We start from the raw sequence: 13,502 nt of genomic DNA on the forward strand, positions 1-13,502 counted from the left end.
GGGGATCTGACTTAGTCACCTCTTCTTTCAGGAGCTCCCCAGTACGGAGGGGAGGCGTTCACCTGAACCGCACGGCCAGGACCAAATGGCAATCTCTGGAGAGACGCGTCAGTGACATCATCATGCAGAGGATGACCATCTCCAACATGGAGATGGACATGAACCGCCTTCTCAAGGTAACAGTGGGGAAATGAGTCAGAGAAAGTAGAAGAAGGGGAAATAAGACTATGAAAATACAGTGAACTTGCTGAAATAACTCTTGTTTATGTGTTTCATTGGGATTCTATGTTACTCACCAACAAAGTGGCATATGGTCAGTTTAGGTTTATGTAGGGAGATCTATGGAAGCCCATTTCTGCCACAAAAGAAAACATAAAAGCCCGACAAAACGTCATAATTTTGAGTATTGAAATCATAAAATATGAGAATAAAAGAATATGAATTTTTAGAAAGTCTGTTTCTCTTCGGAGTCTTGCTTCATTTTTGTTTAATTGTGACTTAGAAAGTCAAAATTGTGACTTTGAATCTCATAACTGTGATCTAGAAATTATAGCTTTGAAAGTTGAAATTCACTGACTTATAATTGTGACTAAAAGTTGAAATTATGACAAGTCAAAGTTATAAATGAAAGTGGATATTACTTATAATTCTGACTTCAACTGTCAAAATTATAACTCTGAATTAACTGAAAGTTGAAATTATAATTGAATCTCATTATAATGACTTACAAAGTCAAAGTTAGAACTTTGAATCTTATAAGCATGACTTTGAACTTGAAATTATGACTAAAATGATGACAAGAGGTTTCATTAATGGCAGGAAAGGGCTTCCTTAGATGTCAGAGTAAAGTGGGCAAAAAAAGCATGCCACACATTTCAGACTTATATACTGAGGCAGTCACTGTTTTCCTTCTACTTCACACTAACTTATGATAAAATAAAAACCCAGGGCGCGTTGTCTTAACCTGTCCTCTCACTGCTTCTCCAGCAACGAGAGGAGCTGACCAGGCGGCGGGAGCGTGTGTCCAGGAAGAGAGAGAAGCTGGCGGTGGACGGCGCCGACGCCGACCGCTCCCTGGCTTCGCTGAACGAGGAGCTGGAGTCTCTGGCCGCCAACATCGACTACATCAACGACGGCATCGCCGACTGCCAGGCCAACATCATGCAGATGGAGGAGGCCAAGGTGAGGGGACTAATGCTAGTAAACTGTTAGCTTAATGGTTGAATATTCAAGATCCTTTGTTGAGCTTCCACCAAAGCCACTTCTTGAATGTGTTCTTATTGCGGGTTTCAGGAGGAAGGAGACACTGTGGACATGGCCGCCGTCATCAGCTCCTGCAGCTTATCAGAAGCCCGCTTCCTTCTGGACAACTTTGTGTCCATGGCCATAAGCAAGGTGCCTGCGTCTCCTCCTGTCACTGTCTTGTTTCCACCGGCTGTCAAAAACGTTTGACAGCCAGCTTTCTGAATTATTCAATAGCTGCAGGGATTCTTTCCATATTTTTTTTTTTTTTTTTGTTGTGTGGAAGAAAACTGGCCCAAAATGGAAATTTCCCAACTATGCTCATGAGAATGGAGGCAGACCTGTTCCAATTTACCAAACAGCCAGTGGCGCCCCCAGAAAATCTCTCTAGTGGTGGCCAGACCATGCCAGTAAAAAACTGTGGGGTGTCACAGGTTAAAGAAATAAATAAAAGAGATCAGGTGTATTATCTTTTCATTGGGTTTTACATTTGTTTCTTGATTCAATAAGACTCTGTATGCCTTTGTGTGAATTTACCTGTATTTTTTATTGGCGGGGCCATAGCCCCCCTGGCTACCCTCTTGGGGGCGCCACTGCACCAAAATGACTCCCAGAATAAAGTATAGATGGGGGTCAACTCATTGTTTATACATTGTCAGATTTATACTGAGACATGGTGATGGCAGCATCGCGATTAGGGGAATAATAGTCAAATTAAAAGTAGTTCACTAGAAGTTTGTAGAAAGAAACCTTAGCCACAAAAGATGTTTTTAGCCATGCATATAAAAATAACTGGCCTGATGCTTTGTATACCTTGTATACACAAATTGTTAGAGTTTTATATTATTGGTAGAGAGCTGGGCCAGCCTTTAGAATGGGCTTACAGGGGCAGTAGCCCAGGGCTGCAATTTTTGGTGCACCCCCAATTTTTAATTACTTTTTGGATAGTATATTATATTTTATATTAAATAGCACCATATCAGATGAATTGTAATAATTTGTTGGGACTTTTAGGACTATAAGCCATGATCATGTAATTGAAAATTCTGAAGCTATAGTAACTATTTTCAGGGCTCAACCTGGAGTTACTGCTCAGGGGACGCATTAAACTTACAATTCATCAATTTAGGTAAAGGACGACATATTAATGTTTAATAATTTACATTAATGGAAGGACAGGCCACCAAAATAGACTCCAGCCCAGGGGCCTGCATTCTTGTAAATCCGGCCCTGGTAGAAAGAACCTGAACTAGGACAGCCACGTCAATATGAGACCTCATGTATATGTGTATATATAATTTTATATTTACTGTTTTTGATTTAATTCTGACCTCTATTGAGAATGTTCACTCTTATTTATGTGTTTGGATTTTGTTTCCTCGTCGCCATGGTTCCCGATTAGATAAAATGCCGAGCGAGTCTTTAACTGGATCAGTTTGTTTGAATGAAGTCCATCAGATTAGATTTGATCAACTCTAATTGGTCTGATGAGAGAACGCCTCGGCTCCAGGAACCAGAAACGCTCAAAAACGCTCTCTATGTCATCGGGGGTTTTAATTTTTTTTTTTCAGGGCCTGCAGGCGGCTCAGAAGGACTCCCAGCTGAAGGTGATGGAGGGGCGGCTGAAGCAGACGGAGGTCAACAGCGCCACCCAGAACCAGCTGCTCTTCCACATGCTGAAGGAGAAGGCTGAGATCAACCCAGAGCTGGACGCCCTGCTAGGCAGCGCCCTGCAAGGTCGGAAACGCCAGCGTCCCAGTAGCCGACCCGGCAGCACGTTGACGCACAATCAACCTCTCCCACGATCATCTTTTGATTTTTAACCGAGCGCCTGCGCTTTACTTTGCACGCTCCAATCCAAAAAGTAGAGAAAAACAAATGATGATCAAAAATAAATAAAAATTAAGAGTACAAATTAAAGCGCAGCCGATTTGTCCGCTTCGGATTCAATTTAATTTCTGTTTGTTTTTGTTTTGTTTTTCTGTTGTGTTGGTGTGATCTCAGAGTTAGGGTTCCTGCTACCAGGTGAGTGAGAGACACGAATAGAAATGTGACTATGTTTGAGAGAGCCAGGTGCTGAACGTGCACACTACATGATTTTCATCAAAACCAAAAATTAATGAGTAAAAATAAAGAAGAAGACTTGTAATAAACTTGTCTTGTAGTGGAATAAAATAAATTGAGTCAATATTTCATAAATCAAACTTGCATTTTGACTATATTCACTCAGTTTGAAAAAAATTCTCCATTTCGTCTATTTATGTGATTAGATTTAATTTTTTTTTTTATATATAAACACTTTTTAAGCCGCATTTATCACAAACTTTTTAAAATTTATTTGAAAAGGACCTCTCAGGATCGCTACAGTTAAAAAAATGAACCTCTAACTTTAGATATTTCATTCTGTTTCGGTGATTCATGACCAAAGTTTAAGTCAGTACCGAACTTACTTAAAAGTTTCCTTTTCCTATTTTTCTTTATAGTATATAGATGGAAAAATTGGAAGAAATCTTGAAGTGTGCATCTGTGTTAGACTAACCCGCGTCGAGTAACTCCGCTGTAACGTGCATGGTTCGTCAGCCACTTCCTGGTCCAGTCCCATCTCAGGACTAAAACTTAACTGCAGTAAAAACCTAAACCGACTGCACTTCTTGTGTCCACAACTGTGTGTTTTTGTGTTGTTTTTTTTCCGCTTTTCTGTGTTTGAATATTTTGTTACTTACGCTTTTTCCCAATCATCCTACACCCAATGACCTCTCTTCACCTTTGTGACCTCTGACTTTGTCCCGAGCTGCTGAAGATGGCATCACTGTTGAGTTGCAGTGTTTTTACATAGTTGTTGCCTTTGGATGAAATAAAAACACACACACACACGCACATTAATGCTTTACGTGTGTGTGTGTGTTTTGTGCCTCCAGCTGCAGAAAACGGGGATTGCAGCAGTAGCGACGAGTCCACTCCAAGTCCAGCTACAGATGGCAGGTAAATAAGAAAAATAAAAATAAAAAAAACTACGGTGTCCCTGAGGGTGGCAAAAAAAAAAAACTATATCTAAAAATAGTTGAAAATTGTTTACTTTTTTAATTCTATAAACTTCATCTTGCATTTCCGTTTTGTTTTTCCTCTTCATTTATGAATTTTCAGCTTGATATCGGACTCAACGGATACAAGTCGCATAAAAAAAAAAAAATACAAGTCAGCTCAATCAGTGTGAAACAACAGATTATACCGGTCTTCCATTTTATAAAAAAAAAAATTCATGGATTCATAATAAAGTACAGCCGTTTTCACTTTGACATATGTTCAGTTGACAGTGTTTTTCTCGGATTGGCCACATAGCAGCTGTGATTTTACCGTGTATTTTGGTATTGGGCTCAATAGGTACACATTAAAATCACAAATAGGCCGATCACAAACAGGTAGCTCTTAACCAGACTATCTGTCTGGTCTCTAGACAACTTTAAATTCAGATCGAACTGAATCACAGGTTCTTAAGCTGGGCCTGAAATGTGACACGAAGCACTACTATGACAAGTCTGTGGAAATCTGGAAAGGAATTCAACACAAAGTTATCAAAATTACAGAACAAAAATCCAGAACTTCTGTCTTTTATAGAATCTTGTACTTAAGTGTTTACAGTAAACATGCTACTTTGTGTTGGTCAGTGAAATAAAATCCCAATAAAATATGTATGCAGTTTGAGGTTTTAAAATTGTACTTTTCTTTTTTTTTTTTAAGAAACAGGATTTGAATGTTTGGCAGACGTTTGGCAAGATACGGAAAAGTGAAAACCGGAATATTCCAGTCAATATAATCCTAAATTTTATATTTTAATACAGAATTAAAGTGGGAAAAAAAAAACTGCCTTGCACCATTTCTTTATATGTCAACTTCTCTAACTTACTCCACGTCTTGCGTTTCAGCACGCTGTCGTCAGATTTAATGAAGCTATGTGGCGAGTCAAAGCCGAGAAGCAAGGTAGACGACCATGCACGTGTTTAAAACCATTGGCTAGCAGCTCTTGGTGAATTGGATTATTTATACTTCAACCCATCCTGTCTCCTCAGGCTCGACGGCGGACCACCACCCAGATGGAGCTGCTGTATGCTAGCAGTGGGGATTTGTCCTGCGAGTCCCCCACCGGAGACTTCCCGGCCCCTCTGCTGCCCCTCGCCGAGGGCCTGGAAGGGCCGGCGGAGACGTGCAGTCAGGCAGCTGGTCATGCCCCGGACCGCGAGCGAGCCGTTTCTCCGTCTGCGCTGTCTGCCAGGCCTGCTGGCATGTAAGTTCAGAGGCAATATTTTTCAGAGGAGGGCAGGAATCTCAAAGAGAAAAAGAGAGCGAGAGTTTCTTGGGAACCCATGAAGTTTAGGAAAAGAAAATAAGAGTATCAAAAAGTATTTATTTATCTATTTGTTTATTTTTTTATGCTCTTAACTTGGACAAGTTGTCTTGTCTTTAGTTCTGGATCTAGATCACCTACGGGGGTAGAGAGGAGGCAGATGGAGCGTTCGCCTCTGAACCGCAGGAAGGTGCAAGAAAAAGGCCCCATCGTGTCTCCCATGGCAACCCCGACACACATACCATCAGTGGGCGCCACGGAAACTAAAACTAAAGGCAGCGAATACAAATCAATGTAAAAACCTATTTTACTCAAACTAACTGTAATGTTTTTTTGTTTGTTTGTTTTTTTTCTAGTCGTGCTCCACGTTTATGCAGCCTGCTTCTTGTCAATATAGACACAAACTATTTTTAGTGCTAAAAGATGCTCACATTTTATCTATATTTAATTGAACACAAATAGAACATGAAGCTTCCAAAGTTTTTGCATAAATTAGCATGCTAGCACTCAAAAGTTCTATGTTCCAATTTTACGTCACTTTTACATAATATCAAACACAACCTTCTTTACACACACTCATAGGAAAGGATTTACATTGCATTACAGCTCTGTTCCTTGTTATGTTATTAAGCTAGAAAATACAGCTTGCAAGAATGTTAGGTTAGCTAAACCATGATGTAGCTACATTTGACATTGTCCTGTTTTCTCAGGCAGGATGAATCCCCTGTATTTGAAGGACACAGGTAATATACTATAAATGGTTTTAATCAAATGTTATATTCTCTGTTTGGTCCTTTTGTTTACAATGAAGTAGAAAGTAAAGAATCACCCGGGCAGATTAAAGAATGCGAAAAAGAAAAATGGGTCTAAAGTTGTTTTTGTTGCTGATTTTATTTTTAGTTACTTTCTAATAAAATTTCAAATAAGTCAGGAGAAGATAGGCTAGAATATTTTTCTGAACTATTTATTTTTTTTAAACAACAAAAGATTATTTTAAAAAATTTAATCAATTGGAAGGATTAAATAAAGCTGATCGCTAAAGCCACAAATGTAATTCAACCATATTCACTTCTGCATAACCAATCAAAAGAAACAAACGTTTTATTAATTTAATTATTCAAGAGGGACCTTTATGACTCTTGATCTCTGCTTAGCTTGGCATCTTCAAGCAATTAGTTAGTAAAATGTCCGTCAAAATGACAAACGGCTGCATTTCGTTATTCTGTATTGCTTGTTTTCAGAGGCGTGATCAATCCGGTGGTAGGTCCTAAGAACAGCCGCGGCGCTCGAATTCAGTGCATCCACGTAGCTGAAGGCCACACCAAACCTGTTCTCTGCGTGGACGCAACGGATGACCTACTTTTTACTGGCTCTAAAGGTAAAGGTCGAAAAAACGTGACAGCAGAGTCTGTCGACGTATTTCTTCTAAAGTTGCACGCAAATCTTTATCTCAGATCGGACGTGCAAGGTCTGGAACCTGGTGACGGGCCAGGAGATCATGTCCCTCGCAGACCACCCCAGTAGTGTTGTCTCAGTCAGGTATTGTGGTTTTTGTGTAGAAATGACCTACTTTGATAAAGATCGTTGAAAAATTGCATTCTCTCCTGAATAATTATTTGTTTTCATCGCAGGTACACCTCCAGTCTCGTCTTCACCGTTTCCACCGCTTACATCAAGGTCTGGGATATTCGAGACTCCGCCAAGTGTATCCGTACGCTCACGTGAGTACACAAGCTCATGCAAGATGAAAATCGTAAGTGATGTAGTTATTAGAGGATGTTTTTTGTTTTGTTGGGGTTTTTTTTTGAATATCAGATCATCAGGCCAGGTGGGGTCGGGGGACACATGTTCATCTGCTAGGAGTTTATCCATCCCACCCGGAGAGAGTCAGATTAACCAGGTCGCCCTCAACAATTCTGGCTCGTTTCTGTACGCTGCCGCTGGGAACGCCGTCCGCATGTGGGACCTTCGCAAGTACGCTGCCAAACGTCGAGCTTTAAGGGTTGCTGTTTGCAACAGCTCAAATTCATTATGTTGCCATCAAAATGTTTGTTCAAAGCAGTAACTAAACTACCCTCTCTTAAGGTTCGTGTCTACTGGAAAGTTGACGGGCCATTTGGGACCCGTTATGTGTCTAAGCGTTGAAAAGTTGGGTCATGGACAGGACGTCGTTCTCACCGGCTCCAAAGACCATCATATCAAAGTAATCATTATTGTCGATATTAGTATTACAGTAGAATATCTCCTGTCTTTACATTTTATTTGGTTTTTAATGTTTAAATCTTCTTGGTTCCCAGTGAGATTAACTAAAAACAGTGAAAGTCTAACTAAGATTAACAAAACTAGTATTTTCTTAAAACGCTTTGTCAAAAGGAGATCTAGTTTTTTTGAGCAAAAATAGTTTATCTTTTAAGGACCATGTAGTCCATTTTGTACATAGAAGTTAATAATTAAAAAATAAATATGCTTGGAAGACAAATTAATTGGTTAACTTCTATTTATTTTTGACTCAATCACACAAACTTTACTGGAGGTAAAAACAAACAAACAAACAAAAGCAAAACTTTCAAAGGGAAAAAATATTCCCTTTCGTACCACAGCATCATGGTACCGAGTGCCCCTCCAGGGGGTCCACCCACAGTTTCTGAATCTCTCCGTTACACCCCTCGTTATCAGATCGGTCTTCACTGAAAGCCTCTCTGCTCTTCCAGATGTTCGAGGTGACAGAAGGTGCTCAGGGCAGCATCGCCTCCAGCTACACTTTTGACCCCGCCCACCAGGACAGCGTGGAGTCTCTAGCCGTCCACAGAGACGCCTTATATAGCAGCTCCCGAGATTATTACATAAAGAAGTGGGACATGGCCAGCAAGTCGCTTGTCCAGGTGAGACGATGTCGCTGTTTGGATATCCGTGGAGTCGATATGATCTGGGTTTAACAGCTGGTTGTGCCGTCACCCAACAGTCGGTCAGCGCCCAGACAGACTGGGTTAGCGCTCTGGGCGTCGTACCAGGCTCCCCGGTGCTCCTCGGCGGGTGCAGAGGTGGGCTGCTTCGCCTTTGGCACGCTGACTCACTGGCGCCTCTCGGCGAAGTCCAGGGACACGACAGTCCCATCAACGGCTTGGCAACCAACAGCACCCAATTGTTCACAGCTTCAGAGTAAGTCACTCGATCGAGTCCTCATACAAGTGCTACATGTTTTCACCATTTCCTATTGTTTTACTATTTTATTTTATTTTTGGTTTATAGTGACCGCACCGTGAAAATCTGGGAAGCAAAGAACTCCGTGGAGGATGGGATTCACTGACACCCAGCCTCTTACCACATACCTTGGACTGTCTACTTTTCAACATTAGCTTTATTTTTTGAGTTTGAGATATGGAGCCATGGATGGTGTCCCACAGGGATCTGTGTCAGGAATACCAACTTAGATGAAGTAAACTTTTCTAGGTGAAAACAGTTGCTAATATGTTAGGTCAGAACAACTAACCATGGACTTAAGGAAGCCTTGGAAGTCTATGCTAAAGTTCCAGTGGCCACAAAACGGTTTGTTTTGTTGATCAGGGAGTCTTTTTAAACCTGCTGAGAGAAAAGAAGCTGCATTAAGGAAATGGTTCGTTGTGATTGTATACTTTGTGTCGTTTTGATGATGTGTGATATGTCTTCCCAACAATGCTGAACAGGTCATTTTGTGTGTGTGTGTGTGTGTGTGTGTGTGTGCGTGTGTGTGTGTGTGTGTCTGTGATGTTTTTGTTCCCAGTTAAAGGACCAAACTACTGAAGATTTGCTTTGAAGCTGTAACTGCCAAATGTGCCGAAGTTAAACACTGAAAGTCTCTTAAAAAAAAAAAAGAACATGCTTTAAGAAGTATCAATACGCATGTTTTTTCAATTTCTTTTTCTTCTTTTCTGTTGTTCATTGGAGAGTAAAAGAATAGCACTACTTCAAGATATATTTATAATTCAGGCTTTCAGGAAAGCATAAAAGGCTCAAATTAAAATGTGTCCCTCTGGGATGATTAGCTTAATTTGAAATGGTAATTAGCCTTACAGCCTACGAGTTTTAATGCCTTTTTGAATTAGTTTTGCAAACAATATCGACTTAACTTTGACTTTGTTGTTTTCATTAACGCTGCAGAGTCTTTTTATTTTTTTTTTTCAATCTTGAGAACTTGGAATCATGTTCTTTCACGTTTTTTAACTTCTGAACTTCAATGACAGGCCGTTTGCGATCTGAACAATTTGAAAGCAAATACTGTATGTTTATGGAATCAAGCACCTTTTGTACAGTAGAATGAGTCAAACGTGTCCAAGTGGGTCCAGGTAGAAAAAGAAAGAGGCAAGTCTGAACTCGTTTCCGCGTGGTACGGTTTGGCTTTTGTCGCCTGAAAATGCGACCTCCTCAAAAACCGATATCAGTAACCGCAAACGGAATCAATTGTTTGAAAGATCTCTGAATGGCTACTATTAATTTATTTTAGTCCCTTAAATCCAAGATTACTATCCATTATGTCTGCATCACTAGTGACTGTACATTTGTTCAATCTATTGTCCTATGTGTCATAGACGATGATTTGCACAGAATCGATGGGATGGATTTCTCTTTGATCAGTTGTTTATTCAGTGCCTGTCACAGATCCTGAACTGTACGTTGATTTATTTATTTTTGTGATGTGAATTTTCGAGGACTTTCCTTCGTTGGAAAAAGATCAAGTAAACGTTTTTTTAATAACGTGGCGTCGAAATTTGATGTATCGATTACGTTGCGCTCTTCTTTAGAGGCAGCGCTGTCTAGCACAGGTTGCATTGAGGATCATGGTTTTCTGTACCAATGTCTGAGTAATTTGCTTTAGATGATTTTTAATCCTAACTAATCAACGAGGCAACTCAAGATGTGAAGACTCCCTCTTACTTTCTAAGTTGAACTGAAAGTTGTGTAAATATATGTGTTGTTTCTTCCGCTGATTCTGCTGCGCGCAGCTTCGTGTAATGGGCATATCGGATACAGTGTGTAAATAAATTGTGATTTAAAAAGTGCTTTGTAACAGTGTAGCAGTGTGTGAGATGACCACATGGTGGCAGTGTTGTTCAGTGTTCCTATAATGATAGAGTGAGGAAGAAGGCAGACTTTTGCTTCATTTACTGTCTTCCTATAAAGAAATACTTGAATTTGTAAGACTTACAAAGAAAATTAACGTTTATTCAATTCCTCTTAAAGTTAGAACTGAAGTAGAAATATTATATCTGAGATTACAACGGGAGGGGGGGAAAAAACAGAGAAAAATTAAAAGGGGTCAGAAACTCCACCTGAAGGCAAAAGCTAATGTGACGATCCTGTGTAACCATTCATACTCCTATAATCTTTCCAGGTTCTGGATCGGCATTGTAACCCCCAGAGCATCACACTCTCACTGCCATGTTTGACTGCTGAGATTTAACACAGCACCTGGAGTTAAACAGGATTGCTTCTAGTCGACTGTGGGCTTCTTTTAAAGCAACACCAACAACAATCAATTGTTGAACTGAACCAAATGTTTCAAACTGGGTTTCCTTACAACAAATTTCACTGTCAGTTTGTCGCTAAAACTTCCGAAAGGAACCTTTGCACTACTCTTGAATCAGATGAACCAGAATAAAATCGCATGTCTTTATGGAGCAGCATGTGGATTTTACATGAATAAAACCTATACAGTCTTGCAGACCCCCAACATGATGTTGCCAAGCAACTAGTGGAGAGACCCCACAGAAGGTGGTCAAGACTCCGTTGTGTGGATTTTGCTTTATGTGTAACATATATGAGCACAGCAAAAAGAAATTAGAGTACTGTGGAGGAAAAAAGTTCAATATTTTGGTTTATTTTGGAAACTGAAACTTGCACTCTTAATTTATCAAACACAAGTTATTTCTTGTAATTTTGACAATTACGGCTTACTGATAATGAAAACCAAAAATTTAATGTCTCACAAAATTAGAATATTGTGAACAAGATTATATCATGCTCATAGAAAGTTGAGTAGAAGTAATAATAATAAAAAAAGAAAGTAAATACCGAAAATAATGGGGGGGGAAAAAACAGTGTACTTTATTTATTTATTTATTTTTTTACAATACCCTTAATTTTCTCATTTCAATTCATTCATTAAACTTAGTGTTCTGCTGTAAATTTTGTCTGGTCTTTCTTGTCAAAATCATTTTGTTCACTTTTATCTTCTGGCTAACGATAGAAGAAGAAGAAGGAGAAAAAAAACACCATTTCTATAAGAGTTTTATTAGAAAAATACCAGATTTTGTGCCTTGACAGCTTTTTTTGTAGTATGTGGAGGAACTAAATAATGGCCTAACTGCTGGAACATAGCCTGTATTATCAGTTTTTCCAAGAAATCAATAACTCCTTCTCAGACAGCCTGCGTGGGCTGAAGGTTTCCCTTCCAGTTTAATAGTGGCACAGTGTACAGTCCTTTTGGATAATATATCCCCCTCTAATATGCTCAGTGGGCACATTGATTGGTGATCCTTCGGTCTGACCACATGCTCTTGTTTCACCGTTAAATCTGCCTTTACAATGGGAGTTGTACCGCTGCAGGCATATATGTAGAATACGATCAATATTGATTCCTTCCCGTGTGAAACGATGGAGGAGGAGATTTGGCTTTATCTTGTACGTTGATGTTTATAGGCACTTGAGTTTTGAAGATATTGCTAGAGGTTGGGAGGTACAAAACCTCACTAAATTATTCCTGTCGCCTCTTTTCTCGCATTTTGCCCCACCTATCAACAGTTTCATATAAACACCAAAAGGATTTAATGTAAAAATCGGCGTTAATTTTCCTTTGTGATATTAAAGATATAGATGTCATATTAAAGATATAAAGAAATGTTTCTAGAGGTCATCAAAGGTCAGCCAGTACCCCCTGCCCCCACCTTCCTCAAATCGCACGGAATGGGTGTCAATTAACTCGACTCCGTTTTTGTGGAGTAAAAAGTTCTGTTTGCGTTCCTCTCATTCTAAAGATATAAAGAAAAATGCTCTCTAGGGTCATCAGAGGTCAGCCACTCCCATGGCCCTGCTCACATTTGCAAAAAATAAATAAATTTGGTGTCGATCAACTGTGCTACGTTTGTGCTGGTTTGTGCGGCAAAAATTTTTCCTTTGTGCAGCTTTGGCTTTGAAGATCTCAATTACAGTTTAAACGTTTTGATGTCAAGCGTGCTGGTCTTGGCTTGACCACAGCTCTCCAACAGGCTCTGATGGAGTACATCACCAATGGAAGGGTTCTGAGGGAGCGATTAATCATATTAATCTGCTGGGAAATGTTGATGATGGTTTATTAGCATTTAGATTGCCCAGACTGATCATCCTGGATCTCTGAGCAAAAGCCGTGCGGTACCGGTCCAGCTGCGGTCATCCTTCAGTCCAGTCGCCCGCTTTGTAAATGCGCCTTAATGGCTCCTTTGAAGATCTGACTTTTACTTTTGCTAAATTTACCAACTGTCTGAGGAGATGAGCCATATTTCAAAAGAGCTTATGTTTTATAAAGAATTAATTTGGAGTTAAGCGATTAGTGTTTTTTTTCTGGTAACGAACTGCTATTCGAAGTAAACATTTGATTTTTACTTTTGTGTCGAATGTCTGCTTTATGATATATTTACCATCAAGGATGAAACAAACAAATTACTTTTTCACTTTTCTGAAAAATTCTCCATCTGCACAGTTGATTTTGGTTTTGATTTTGATTTCGGTTTCGAGTTGTACTTAAACGGTTTTTCCCTTTGCAGCACGAAATTAACAATATCTACATGTCCAAGTTTGACTGAGTTAACGGAATTATTCTACACCAGATGACATGTAGTCCATCGTGTCCATGGTCTTCCCCTTGGCCTTTGTCCGCACATTTCCTTATGTAAACAATAACATGCAG

At 39.7% G+C, this 13,502-nt stretch overlaps 1 protein-coding gene across 2 annotated transcripts in view; it reads left to right on the plus strand.

Moving 5' to 3' along the window:
• The window catches only part of LOC122826491 (kinesin-like protein KIF21A), a 33,475-nt gene extending 21,729 nt beyond the window's left edge, over nucleotides 1–11,746 (plus strand). For both annotated transcript variants that reach the window (XM_044108433.1, XM_044108434.1), the window contains 17 exons: nucleotides 32–176; nucleotides 988–1,182; nucleotides 1,294–1,395; nucleotides 2,814–2,979; nucleotides 4,161–4,224; nucleotides 5,166–5,220; nucleotides 5,310–5,524; nucleotides 5,705–5,878; nucleotides 6,295–6,327; nucleotides 6,826–6,962; nucleotides 7,039–7,123; nucleotides 7,216–7,305; nucleotides 7,400–7,558; nucleotides 7,670–7,787; nucleotides 8,296–8,466; nucleotides 8,547–8,743; nucleotides 8,834–11,746. In XM_044108433.1, coding sequence (XP_043964368.1) covers nucleotides 32–176; nucleotides 988–1,182; nucleotides 1,294–1,395; nucleotides 2,814–2,979; nucleotides 4,161–4,224; nucleotides 5,166–5,220; nucleotides 5,310–5,524; nucleotides 5,705–5,878; nucleotides 6,295–6,327; nucleotides 6,826–6,962; nucleotides 7,039–7,123; nucleotides 7,216–7,305; nucleotides 7,400–7,558; nucleotides 7,670–7,787; nucleotides 8,296–8,466; nucleotides 8,547–8,743; nucleotides 8,834–8,891 — 2,164 coding nt within the window. In that variant the 3' untranslated portion in view covers nucleotides 8,892–11,746. The remainder of the gene's footprint in view (nucleotides 1–31; nucleotides 177–987; nucleotides 1,183–1,293; nucleotides 1,396–2,813; nucleotides 2,980–4,160; nucleotides 4,225–5,165; nucleotides 5,221–5,309; nucleotides 5,525–5,704; nucleotides 5,879–6,294; nucleotides 6,328–6,825; nucleotides 6,963–7,038; nucleotides 7,124–7,215; nucleotides 7,306–7,399; nucleotides 7,559–7,669; nucleotides 7,788–8,295; nucleotides 8,467–8,546; nucleotides 8,744–8,833) is intronic.
• The last annotated feature ends 1,756 nt before the right edge of the window (nucleotides 11,747–13,502 follow it).

The sequence above is a fragment of the Gambusia affinis genome, linkage group LG23, assembly GCF_019740435.1.
Source record: "Gambusia affinis linkage group LG23, SWU_Gaff_1.0, whole genome shotgun sequence".
Classification (NCBI taxonomy): domain Eukaryota; kingdom Metazoa; phylum Chordata; class Actinopteri; order Cyprinodontiformes; family Poeciliidae; genus Gambusia; species Gambusia affinis.